This window comes from Schistocerca americana, chromosome X, assembly GCF_021461395.2.
Source record: "Schistocerca americana isolate TAMUIC-IGC-003095 chromosome X, iqSchAmer2.1, whole genome shotgun sequence".
NCBI classification, from domain to species: Eukaryota; Metazoa; Arthropoda; class Insecta; order Orthoptera; family Acrididae; genus Schistocerca; species Schistocerca americana.
The window spans coordinates 743,558,957-743,571,974 of NC_060130.1; the positions used below are offsets into that span (position 1 = coordinate 743,558,957).

At 35.9% G+C, this 13,018-nt stretch overlaps 1 protein-coding gene across 4 annotated transcripts in view; it reads right to left on the reverse strand.

Annotated features, from left to right (window-relative positions):
• LOC124555677 (membrane-associated protein Hem-like) overlaps positions 1-13,018 on the reverse strand; it is a 180,894-nt gene that overhangs the window by 166,527 nt on the left and 1,349 nt on the right. For 2 of the 4 annotated variants that reach the window (XM_047129678.1, XM_047129676.1), the window contains exon 2: positions 9,168-9,272. In XM_047129678.1, the coding sequence (XP_046985634.1) occupies positions 9,168-9,272 (105 nt within the window). Of the gene's footprint in view, positions 1-9,149; positions 9,273-13,018 lie in introns of all 4 variants that reach the window. The other 2 variants (XM_047129677.1, XM_047129675.1) reach the window with 1 other exon arrangement.

Below are 13,018 nucleotides of genomic sequence, written 5' to 3' on the forward strand. Positions count from 1 at the left end.
TTCGTTAGCTACAAATAATATAAAGCCTTAAATCAACAAAGTGTGAACTGTGAAAAGAAACAATGTGCACGACTGAGAAAGCCTACTGCAAAGGTATAACGGGAAGGGTGGAGGGGAGGGGGGGGAGGGGGGGATTTAAAAAGGTACACAATGTGCTGACAGTAGAGTCAATAATCTGCCCTTCTAAACTAGAACTGTCATTCAGTCTACAATAATTGAAAGAATGGAAGTAACCTCTACCCCTAATAATTAAAAAACGATCCCTCCAGATTCTTTATGCATAAAAGTAGGGCGTGATGAAACAGCTACTCAATTTGCAGTATGCTTATGACAGGGGGAAACCAAAACAGCAATAAGATGTTCAACTAATTGATCATGGGGAACATCTTCAATGCAAAACTTCGCAGCAGGTAAAGTTTGTTCTTAATTCACTGGTTGATAGATTCACAATAACGATGATGAAAAAGTTGAACATTGGAGTCGTATTTCTGCCCAGCACCTTGCAGCAAAATTAGGGAGTATGAATGGAATTGTACAGATTGGCATTGGGTGCTGGAATGTGTAGACCCTATCCAGATGGTATTAACTCATTATGCCAAACTGCAAAAAGTCTGTACATTCAGTCACTGTGAGCCAGATTATAACCCACACTTAATTTCTGTCAGTGAAAGAATTGCCCAGCAGTGTGTGAAGAGCATCTACATTTTTGTACCTCTTACACAACACAGACCAATCATGTGCTAATTATTCACCTTTCTGTAGACATATTAAAGATATTGCTTACCACTGGTAGCTAAATTCCAACCCTTGAGGTGTTTGACATGTCCCAAACCAATCAAAAAGGCAGCACATAGCTTTTGAGCACATTTAGTTTTCTTCAGATATTATTGCTCATAATCGTATTTAACTGAAAAATTTAGAGTCATACAAATAGAGCAAAACCAGACCGACAAGTAGACATGGAAACTAGTGATTTCACAGCTGACATCACCATGGACAAACTTGAAAAACACATTAATAAATCAAAATAATGGTGGAGCAACAGATTTCGATGATATTGGACAAGAATAAAGTAAATATTTCAGCAGTGAAACAAAATTAATTGCTTCTGAAAGTTATTTGATGATGATTTGGGCCACATTAGCGATAAGTTCACTAACCACTGATGTGTGTCTTGTGATTATTGTAACTGCATGACAGTTTTAGTTAAAAATGACACACTGAAAACATTATTCTCAGCATATTGTGTTCCTGTTTACATTTCTTACTTTCATTTCTTTATGCCTTTTCAGTAGGCTTTTTCAATCTTGCTCACTGTTTGTTTACACAGTTCACATTTTATTGGTTAAAGGCTTTATGTTATTTGTATCTTATGAATGAACTTCATGTGGATGTTGTGTTCCACTATTTTGGGTATGGTACTAATGACAGCATTCTTAAGTAAAACCCGTATTAGGTCTATAATGATGAAAAGATATGTTACTAGCACATAATGTTTACACTATAACTACTGCAGATGTTCCACAAAAATGAATTGTGTCTGGTGAATGAGCCTTCCCCTTTATAGAACATGTAAAAAATGAAAATAAAAATAATTGTGGCAGCTACTGGTGTACGATTTTCAGCATTTAGTTGGTGCATCTGAGTACTGTTGGTAACTACGCTCTAGCCTATGCCTAGTTACAGAAATGGGATTAAGAGTCACTGTTTATATTTTTGGTATTTCGACCTTCAGTCAACGCAGCAGATGTGTCTCAGGGACTTAAGCAGTGCTCTTCAGTTCCAAGCCTGCTCAGGAAACAAATTGGTTGTGGAAACATCCTTCCTGCCTCTAGTTCAAATGGCTCTCAGCACTACGGGACTTAACATCAGAGGTCATCAGTCCCCTAGAACTTAGAACTACTTAAACCTAACTAACCTAAGGACATCACACACATCCATGCCCGAGGCAGGATGGGAACCTGCGACCGTACCAGTTGCGCAGTTCCGGATTGAAGCACCTAGAACCGCTCATCCACCGCGGCCAGCTCTGCCTCTACTATCATTGGCAACATTGCAGCATATGTTTGGCAACTCTGTGATTGTCATGACACTTCCTGGATGACACAGAATTATCATGCTAAATTCACTTGACATTTTATTGTCATTTCCATTAAATACTCTGAGCAATTCTCATTTAAGGTGTGACACCGAGTTATCAAAATTATGATTCTGAGTCCAGGAAGCTTTTGCCTCGAAGACAATACTTCTAATCTCGTCTCTTATAATGTGAATTGTCCGTCTTGGACACCACTATGACAATGAGGGAAAGATGAATAACACAGTTGTTCACTAGCTCTGTGGTAACGATGTTTTTCTTTAAAGCGAAGCCTGCATTACCTCTGGTTCCAGTCTTGGTGGAGATCAGCTTTTTACCTTTCCAGTGACAGAGCTACGTGTAGCCAGATTGAAGATCAATATGGAACTCTTAATAAAACTTCTCCACTATCAGTTTCCTCACTACTTTCGGTATGGTACTCCATAGTCTAAATAATGGAAAGAGTGAACTGGAACCTGTGACTTGTCATCTTCAGTGCACAATATTTACCACAAGACCAGCATATTATAACAGCTCAAGTGGGAAAAAACACTTCGTCTATTGTTGCCAGTTCATGCACTTGGTAGTTACTTTGAGGGTTAGGTAATTTCATTGACACTATAAGTGAGTGACTCGAACTTAGTTTCTGTGGCAGCCAAGTTTTACGTCAGAAACTGTACATAATCTGTCTCGTAGCCATCAGAAGATATGAATTACACTCTGTCAATCAGTCAAATAAGCCATCTTTAGCACACAGGGCATAGGTGATTATAGAGGGGATATTGGCTATCATTCATTTTCCGAATCAACAACATGCTTTCTCTGCCTGATGTCATACCTTGGTCCAGTTTTTCTGCTGCTGGTACCAAATGGTCCAAATTTTCTGCCATTTTGTCTACAGTGGTCCACAAATTTTTTGCTGTCAAATGTACAAGGCACCCTTTACAATACTTCTAAGGATGGCTGGTTACATTTTAATGTAGATTAAGATAAACTGTAGTTGCCAGATCAAAAGAATTTCTCTGAAGGGTGAAGTGGGGAGTAGAGAAACAGTCCTTCCCCTTACTTCCCTCTGGCCAGTGGCAGCCTATGCTCGGTTCTATTGGCCGTTCAAAAAAATTTCCTTGCAAGTAGACTATATTGTCTGTCTTGCTGGGTTGTTTTTCACTGCTTGCTGTTTGTTCTTAGATTACAAGTGTTTCAGTAGTTCCTTGCATAGCCATCATCATTTACCAGATCCAGTTCCCCATATGTGATATACTAGTTCTTGCTTGCTTACATGGTACCTGTGTTAATAAACAATTTATGCAGCAGCAGCTAATGTTACCATGGCCCCACAAATTAAGAATTCCATTGATGTTATTAACAAAGTATCAGTGTGCTTGAAAGGCATGACACATTTAAAATATTTATGTCACTTGAATCTCATCTCCTTAGTCATACTTCCAATACTGATATGAGTACAATTCATGAAATCATTTTTTGAGCAGCACATACCATTCTGCTCTAGACCACATCACAATACACACCTGACTGGCTGCAGAATTCCTGTTGTGTATATTCTTCTTATAAGCAAACAGTGCCTATATCTATAAATTGTACCCCTTTGTCCAAAGTTGGGTGTAAGGCATTTATTAGCTACATAATTTATCTCATTTCTATGTCTTTTGTGAATTACATGTGGTACAAAAATCAGCTACTATGTGTGTGTGTATAAAAAGGTTCTAATCCTAAGGTCTTTCGCTGAAAGATAAGAACACCACTCAAAGCAGTTTGGGAACCTGAGGACATAATACCTCTCGTGAAATTTCCCTTTATAGTGCATCCAATGTTACCTATGGTTCTACTGAACACTGGTAATATAGTAAACTGTTCCTACAGTCCATATGACAAGATAAGATCCCTGACAGTTAAAATGGGTTTGGCAGGCTGCGTGTCTGCCACGATCAATCACATAACACAATTTTGTTTACAATTTTATGGCAACGCCTTGGTGTTGCTGCATTGTTAGGCAGCTATGGTTTTCAGTCAGTGTTGCAGCAGTTGTTTGCATGTCACACACGAAAGCTTGCAACAGAACTTTTAAGTGTCATGGGTCTCCTCCCGCCATACAGATTATAGCCATGAAGATTTTATTTAGCTATCTAGAGGATACATATTTGAGAGCATTTTAACAAAACAGCCATTGTAATGCTTTCACATTATATGAGAAAGGAATGTTTACATTAGCGATGCAGTGGACTGAGTCAACAAAGTTAAACAGAAAGAATAATGACATGAAAACTATTAATAATATTGCATATCACATATGGTCAAACAGACTGCTGAAATTCTAATACAACGACAAAAAATGAGCAAATGTTTCTGCACCTAGAGACAACAATGCAGTTATACTGTCCATTTAGGTGTACACTCCCAAAAAATCTTACATAAAATAATATGTCTGGCATTTAATATTCTTATAACAAGTTGTTAAAGAATAAATTTAATGAAATAACAGATATATTAACACAGGCAGGTTATCAGAAATGAGCCATACACATTTCAGTAAAAGCATCTACTGTGTAGAGTATGTGACTGTATAATTATTTCATTATAAAAAGTACTTAAAAATAATTTAGTTTTATGTACTACTCTTCTGAAGTTCATGCTTTATGCAAGGTATACACATACATTGTAGACTAGGCAGATAAGCATGTTAAGTGATTAATCGTCTGCCATGTGCTCATGATCACAAAAGTGAACAATGATAAGGAAAATAGTAGCAATATTGTTGTGTTTCCTATACTTCATAGAAAATGCTTATTTTCTTCCTGTCACCTATCACAAATCTTGCCCCCCCCCCCCTCTACCATTTTTCAACACTTCCCTACCCCCTCTTCTTCCACACATCTTTCCCCCACCCCACCATACTGAAACAATTCTTCCCATTCCTCCACCCCTCTATTTTTTTATCAGACAAACCACTGGACAGTGGTTTACATTTAAAGAAATGTGCACAATTCTAAAAATATCTTATGTTACTAGCCAACATCTGGAAGGTGGGAAAGAGCAAACTTGTTGGTCCCAAAAATAGGCAGATAATGTTCATTAATTAGCTGGAAAAAAACTTACAAGTCAAGTATTTTCATTAGGCTGGGTGGGAAAAAGCCCTCCAATTTAAATTACACCTAGTAAAGCCTACATAACCTGGAGCGTTTAATCAGGCACTAAAATGGAACACTTATTCCTGAAATTCTAGTCTTCACATAAACAGTTAGGTGCAATTTTATTATTATTATTATTATTGCTATTATTATTTGAATTTGGAACTCAGGACCACATAAAACAGATGATTTATTTCCTTTTGTCTGCTTCACAACATTACTTTGCTATTACTTTCTGTTGTTGTCTTCTTGCTCCTGTCAATGTCCCTCCTCTTTTGTATTTTCTTTGGGACACACTTTATTTTTTGGACCTCTTCCCTTAATTCATGTCTGTTCTCTATGTCTTTGTTTGTTATTCCCAACTTCTGTAGATATTTCTTCACTTCTATAAACCATGAAATTTGAGTTTTGCCAATAAATTTGAATACTTTTTTGTCAGCCTCTTGTCAGCCATTCTTTTTAAGTATCCATAATATGTATCCTTCACTTTCTCATTGTATCTACCATATCCTCAGTTTTTTCATGCACCAATCTGTTGCTTCTCAAGTTCCACATCCCATTTTCATACTTTGGACCCAAAATTTTTCAATTTATTCTTCTTTATTTCTTCTTCAAATTATTTAAATGTCTGACTGTGTATATTGTGAGGTATTCTGAGTCACAAATACATGCAATTTCAACCATAACACTGTAATGCTTTAATTTTGTATTAATCTATAAGGATTTTTTTATTATATTTGTTCATTTTAAAATTGAAGACCATTACTATTTTTCTGGCTTCTTTGTCCATAGCATTTAGCTGAGTTACTTTTCCCAAGTATTTCAATTATGAGACTTCCTTCATTTTTCCATAATTTGTCTTTGTATATTTTGTGCACTTTTAGCATTGGTCATGTACACAGTTTCTCAAACAAAATTTTTAATTCAGTTTTTCTGCTTCTTTGCATACTGTAGGTCCTCTGCTAAGACTGCGAAATCATCAGCTAAAGCTAAGCAGTCAATTTCAAGATTCTATCTCTTTTCTCCTACTTTTTGACTTTATTCATTCCCTCTTCTTCCATTATTTTTCTCCAACCTCATACCACTTTCTACAACACACAACTGAATAATAAAGGATACAGTCCATCCTCCTATATCACACCTGCTTTAATATCAAAATGTTTTGATAATTCATATAATATAATCCATACAATAATGTCAGATTATGCACATTACATTTAGTTTTATTGTTTTATAAAAGATTGTTTTGATAAACAATGATTTTCCAACTGTAACTTCAGTCAATAATCTTGAAACTTTGTTCTCCCCTCTACCAGATCATTAGCTATCATTTTAAGGAACAGTACCATGGCCACAAAACTATTCAGAGCTGATTTTCATAAAACACTTATTGACCTCCATGATTTTATGGATAGGTATCTTTACAAAATCTTGTAAAAGGCGTATTAAAAAGACATATATTAATTAAATTAGATGCTTCGTTCATGCCTTGTAGTCTTACGCCAACTGGGTGTGAATGCATGATACAACATAAAGCAGAGAATTAAAGCAGTGGGGTACAACTAGTGCACAAAGAAGACAACCACAATGCAGTAACAGCAGAATAAGAATTTAGTTCTCATGCACTAGTAAAGGAAAACTATTCTATAGTAATAAGCAAACATGTCTATCTGGGGGGGAAATGTGAAAGAAAGCACACAGCCACTCCATAAAAAAGTGAGCCTCACAGACCACCTTATAAATTTTACAGAAACAATACATGTTATACATCAAATTAAAGCTAAAGCATGGAATTATTTATGCCTGTAATCAGTTTGTTTGTTTTCTTTTATTTTACAAAATTTGAGAAATTTAGTTTGAAACTAGAAATATTTTTTATTGCTCTAAAAATGGCAAACTTGCACAGTTTATGTCTTTTATTTTAAGCTTAAACTGTTTAGAGATCAGATGATTTTTTTTCCCTTCTATTCTATTGCTGGCATTATTAGGAAGGGGAAAAAAGTGTTTGGATATTAATTTTAAAGGTAAAACAGTTTTCTTACTCAGTTTTCCTACTGCACAATTTGTTTTGTCCTGATTGTAACACAATATAATTAAAAGTTTTATTATAAAGCCATTATTAATCACAAAGTTTCCAAAGTCTAAATTTTCTTAGTGAAAACCTGGCCAAATTTTTCATTGAGTTCTCAAGATGAGATCCAGACTGCTCACTGGATCCACAACAAACTTACAGTTTTCACTGCAGTTGCTTGGCTTTCAAATAACAGCATAAGAAATTATGCTTTTACATCTGATGATTTGGAACATGGTTAAGTAGCAGCTTGGGTATATCTACGTGTAATTGTTTCTTCCTTAAAGAAAAAAAAAGTATCCTTGCCCTGAAACAGCGAAAATTTTTTCCACTGTTGCAGCTGCTCAGTATAAGAACACATTTAGTCTATCCAATTTGTTACTTTTTGAAGAAGATTTTAGCACCTCAGGAGAATGGAACTTCTTTGCTTCCAGCCGTGGGAAAGGGGTTGTTGATAGTATGGGAGGAAAAGTTAAGCAGTGTCTGGTTCGCTGAAAGATGTTGAAAATTTATTGTTAACTCCCTTCAAAGTTTTTCCAAGTGTATTCAGGAAGTGCTTGATAGTACAGAAGTGATCATGGTATGGAATGATGCTATGAGATATTGTAAGGAAGAACTACAGAAAAGATTTTATCAATTCCACATTTTCAGAGAGCACACTGTATTAAATTCAATAGCGAGAAGGGTTGTTTAAGCGTAAGTCAGATCAGTGACTCAAATTTTACTGAAAAGATCAGAAAATCACCACTAGTCAATGATGAAATTACATGTAAAGAGGTCAATATTATCCCACAGAATATAAAACCTGGAGACTTAGTGCTTGTTCATCTCCATACAACTAAAAACATTCAAAAGGATTAAATTATTATGCATTTGTACTAGGAAAAACTGGATAGGAGTGAGAACAAGTGGAATTGGCAAGATCCCATAGATGAATCTTTTGAGCCCGAGTCTGTGGTTCGCAAAGTGGTTACGCAAACAACAGAAGGCAGTTTCAATTTAAATAACTTGTTTTGTTTAATCATCTTGTGTTTAATATTTGAAAATGTTTTATTTGAGAGAAAATGTTCAACTTCATTTATGGTATTAATTATCTTTGTATATATTATTGTTTTCAGTTCTAAAGAAAACTAACAGTATTAACATATACAGATATCACTGTGGTCCCAACCGTAACGATGTACTGTCCCAATCATAACAAATATTATATCAAAATATTTTACATATAAAGAGAGCAAAAATGTTTCAACTACTGAGTTGTAATCTTTATTTACACATAAGCCATTTCAAAAATTTAATTTTCAATAAACTATTAACAATCCACAGAGTTCTCACCTTTTATTTAACTTAACTTTGATTTGTTTTTCTGTGAGTCCCGACCTTGACATTCCTTTATTATTTTTTTAACTATTTAATTTTAATAGCAATTTTTTGAAAACCATATGGGAGAGGAGAGCTGATCGATATTATAAAATCGTGTGATTTAATATTTATGAACTTGATAATTACATAGAGATATTAAGGCTTTCATGTCTCTGATCTGTACCAACCATAACAATGGAATGACCCCACTGTCTTTTAATGATATGTCACATATTCCAAAATGATGGCCCTACACATGAAATTAGTTTTCAGTTTCGAAGCTGATGTTTGCCTTCTTTCTTTAGCTCTGCTTTCTAGCAAGTAATTTGCAGTTAGTATTCTTGGTTAGGTTATAACGCTCAAAATTGTTTTCCGCATGCATAAACTTCACGGAGTGGGCCAAGGATATTTATGGTTAAACTTTATACTTATTTATATAATACATAACTGGACTAGTGCCAAAAGAAATATAAAAACAAAAATAAAAACTTACAGATTGACTTGAACTTACTCCTTTGATGTCAATGTTCGGGAATCTTCTAACAATATATTTGATAGATGATTCTAAAGTTTTATCTGACAGAAATCCTGGTTTTGACTTAGCATCACCACAGGCCTGGAAAATGAGAAGAGCATTTTCATCAATAATACTATGAATATTTTTATACCGTGATTTCCTTTTACCTATATATTATGTCACATGCAGCAAACCAACTTCAAAATTGATGTCAAACTATGTTTTGGATTTTTACTTTTTTTTTAGTCAGTCCTCATTAATAAAGATTATTACTTATGTTTTCTCAGCAAAGGTAGGGGATAATCTGACAACACAAATACAAAAAAACCTTTATTCAAATTGATGGAGATTTGCAGTTTGTTTTGTTTTGACATCATTTGAAGAGACTTTGCATAAATTTGAAATCTCTACCCTCCAGAGCAAGCAGCATTCATGTTAAGGTGATAACACACACTAAGCATGCCAAGACGTCTACAGAGATTTCAAGGAAACATTGAACCCGCTATTACCACCTGTCTTCTTCGAGCGATGGTGTTGTCAAACTGACAGACATAAAATGCTTATTGAAATCCAATATGCGTTAAATACATGCCATAGCTAGAAGCATAGTTGTTTTCAAGAGATCACAATTGTTGATTTTGCAGACTCTCAGATTTGTGTGTAACACAGACCTTGGGCCAACACTACAGGTAATTATATCACCATAAGTAAGAATTCACCTTCATATTCAGCTATACATAAGGAAAATAGCATTGGCACATTTGTTACATGATGTCAGGTTCTAAAATATGACTACTCAAGGCAGGAAATATTGCCTAAGATGGTGGATATGTTCATGAAAATCGTTTTCTAATATGACAGTCCATTCCAACCATACAAGTACAGCATGTACCAAAAATCACTTTACACAAATGGGTATATGAAAAAAAAATTATTTATGACTAATTTAAACAGAAATCAGATTATGGGAAACTAGCATATACAAAAATCTGCTCAGAAATGTGTGTAAATCCAAAACAGTTGATGATGTTGACAATGCACTACAGCCTTACTTAACCACAACTGTCGTGATGCATATAAGCAAAGAGCAATGACACAAATGTACACATATTAAATTTAAAGAGCTGCAACTATCAACACTACAGTCGTTACAGTCATTTTTAAACCAGAATGTGAGATAAGAAGCTATTTCTTTCTTGTTCTGCCAATTCTGTATTTTTTCTCTCCCTTGTGAATGAACAAAACTAACTACCAGACTCAGTAAATGTAGAAGATAGATGGAGGGGATCAATTTACAGAACTGAATTTTCTTGCTTGGCATAATATTGGTTTCCAGAGGCAAGGTTTCTGTATTTGTGCTGTCCAGTTCAGATTCCTGTTGTGGTGTATTATTCACGATCAATTTTTTTTTTTTTGCCAGTGCTCCAGGTTAACCCTAGCAATACCAAGGCATTTTCCATAATGTGTGTTTGAAGGGAGGGGGGGGGGTTCCTTTTACCCACCCTAAAGAAAACAAAATTCATTAATTGTTGTTGAATTATATTAAAAACATACTTTTTAAAGCAGTACTGGTGTGTAAGCAAGGTCATGAACCTGGAGATGCTGAATTAGACATTCACTGGGGAAATAGCACCTACTACTCAGACATATTTTTGTGTTAAGTTTAACTAAAAGCTACAAAATGTACATGGAATCTGGTAGAAGAAACCATTAAAAACAACAATTTTCTTTTCTTCAGAATTTTAAAATGTAAAGCAACTGACTAGGGTACAATATTTTCAAAAGGTAGGCCCTAAAATACTCGCCCCCCCCCCCCTCCCCTTGATATTGCAAGGATTAAAATCCAGTCACCACAGAGGTATAACACAATGAGGATATGTGACACAGGTGATGGTGATCTATTTGTCAGTTTGTGGATGCTAAGCTTAGTGGTGGTGGTGGTTAGTGTTTAACGTCCCGTCGACAACGAGGTCATTAGAGACGGAGCGCAAGCTCGGGTTAGGGAAGGATTGGGAAGGAAATCGGCCGTGCCCTTTCAAAGGAACCATCTCGGCATTCACCTGAAACGATTTAGGGAAATCACGGAAAACCTAAATCAGGATGGCCGGAGACGGGATTGAACCGTCGTCCTCCCGAATGCGAGTCCAGTGTGCTAACCACTGCGCCACCTCGCTCGGTGCTGAGCTTAGTGGTCTCCTGGTGCTAAGGAAAGGAAAATTAGGGCTTAATGCCCTATTGACACCATGGTAATTGTTGAAAGAACCAAGGCTTGAATTGGAGGAGGATTATGAAGGAAATCTGTCACTCACTCCTCTTCAGAGGAACAATTACAGCATTTGTTTTAATTGATTTAGGAAAACCTCAATCTGGATGGCTGAATACGGCTCTGAACCGTAGTCAACTCGAATCCTTGATGTTTCTCTCTCTCTCTCTCTCTCTCTCTCTCTCCATAATTAGCATACTTGGTGCAATCATTTAGAATCATCATACCCTCCAGTTTCAACCAATTAAGTGCTTTGTGAAAAGCATGCATTTTTTGTATCCATCACTCAGTTTGAAAACAATTTCTCAACTGTAGAAACAAACTAAAAAATACTAAACACACTTCTGTTCCAAAGTAACCAGTTCATTTGTTATTCTCAGTAACTAAGCATCTATTTTTGTGAACAATTAACTTCGGATATGAAGCAGTTGTTGCAGTGTATCACACAGTGGTTCCCTACACAGAAAGACAGTACATGGGAATATCAGGAGGAGGAGGAGGAGGAGGAGGAGGAGGAGGAGGAGGAGGATATTGCAAAACCCATTTGGATTTAATGTGAAGGCAATGTAAGAGTGAATAGGGAGGGGAAAGTGTGAAATGAAATGCTTTGGAGTTGATAACTCATGAACAGATATGGTTTGTAACAGGTTGCCAGAGAGCTAAAATAAAATACTACATAAAAACATATACAATTTGGTAAGTATGAAGAACAACAGTAGTAATGAAATGGTAAAACAAGAAGGTATAAAATATAGGTAACAATAAATCAAATTATGCTGTGTAAAAATGATACAGCAAACATAGAATGAAAGTCAACCAAGAGAGTGAGAGAATTTTTACGTGTATATACAAGCAAAGACTCGGGCCAAGTACCACATGTACTGAAGAATTACCCATAGCTACCAATTCAGAAGTAGCATAGTGTAGTTATTAAGACACTGAACTCACACTTGGGAGGATGGAGTTCACTCTGTCCTATCATTCTGATCTAGGTTTTCTTAAATCATTTCAGACCAATGCTGGGATGGTTCTTTCATCAAACCTACGACTAACCATCTGCCTTGTCCTCATAAATGCATATTTATACATTGTGAAAGACCACCGAGATGCTGGGTGGACCAGACAAAGGAAAAGGCAAACCAAACATGGGACCAGCTACTTCAAGGTGTAGAAGACTGGGAAAGATGAAGACAGACTGTTAAGAAGATCATGGGCTAGGTTAGCAACTTTCAACTATGAAAGACAAAGTATAGACAATGATATATTCTGTGTTTATGTAGACCTACATTTTGAGCTACTTATTTTCATTCTATTATGATGACAAATCCTGTATCATGGAGAGATGATTCTTAGATTAATAAATAAATTAAATCACAGTGATGAGCCAAATGGCTATTGCATCTAATGAAGTAGTTTAAGCTGTAATGGTCGCTAAGGCTATCCACAGGCTGGAGTGACTTTAAAGGGAGGTTCTGTGCTGTGGTCCCCATGCACACTTACAATACACTTCCTATCTATGCAGAGTGCATAGCAATTACTGCATTACGGGTGGTACATAATGTAGGTGTATTCGTAAGTGATG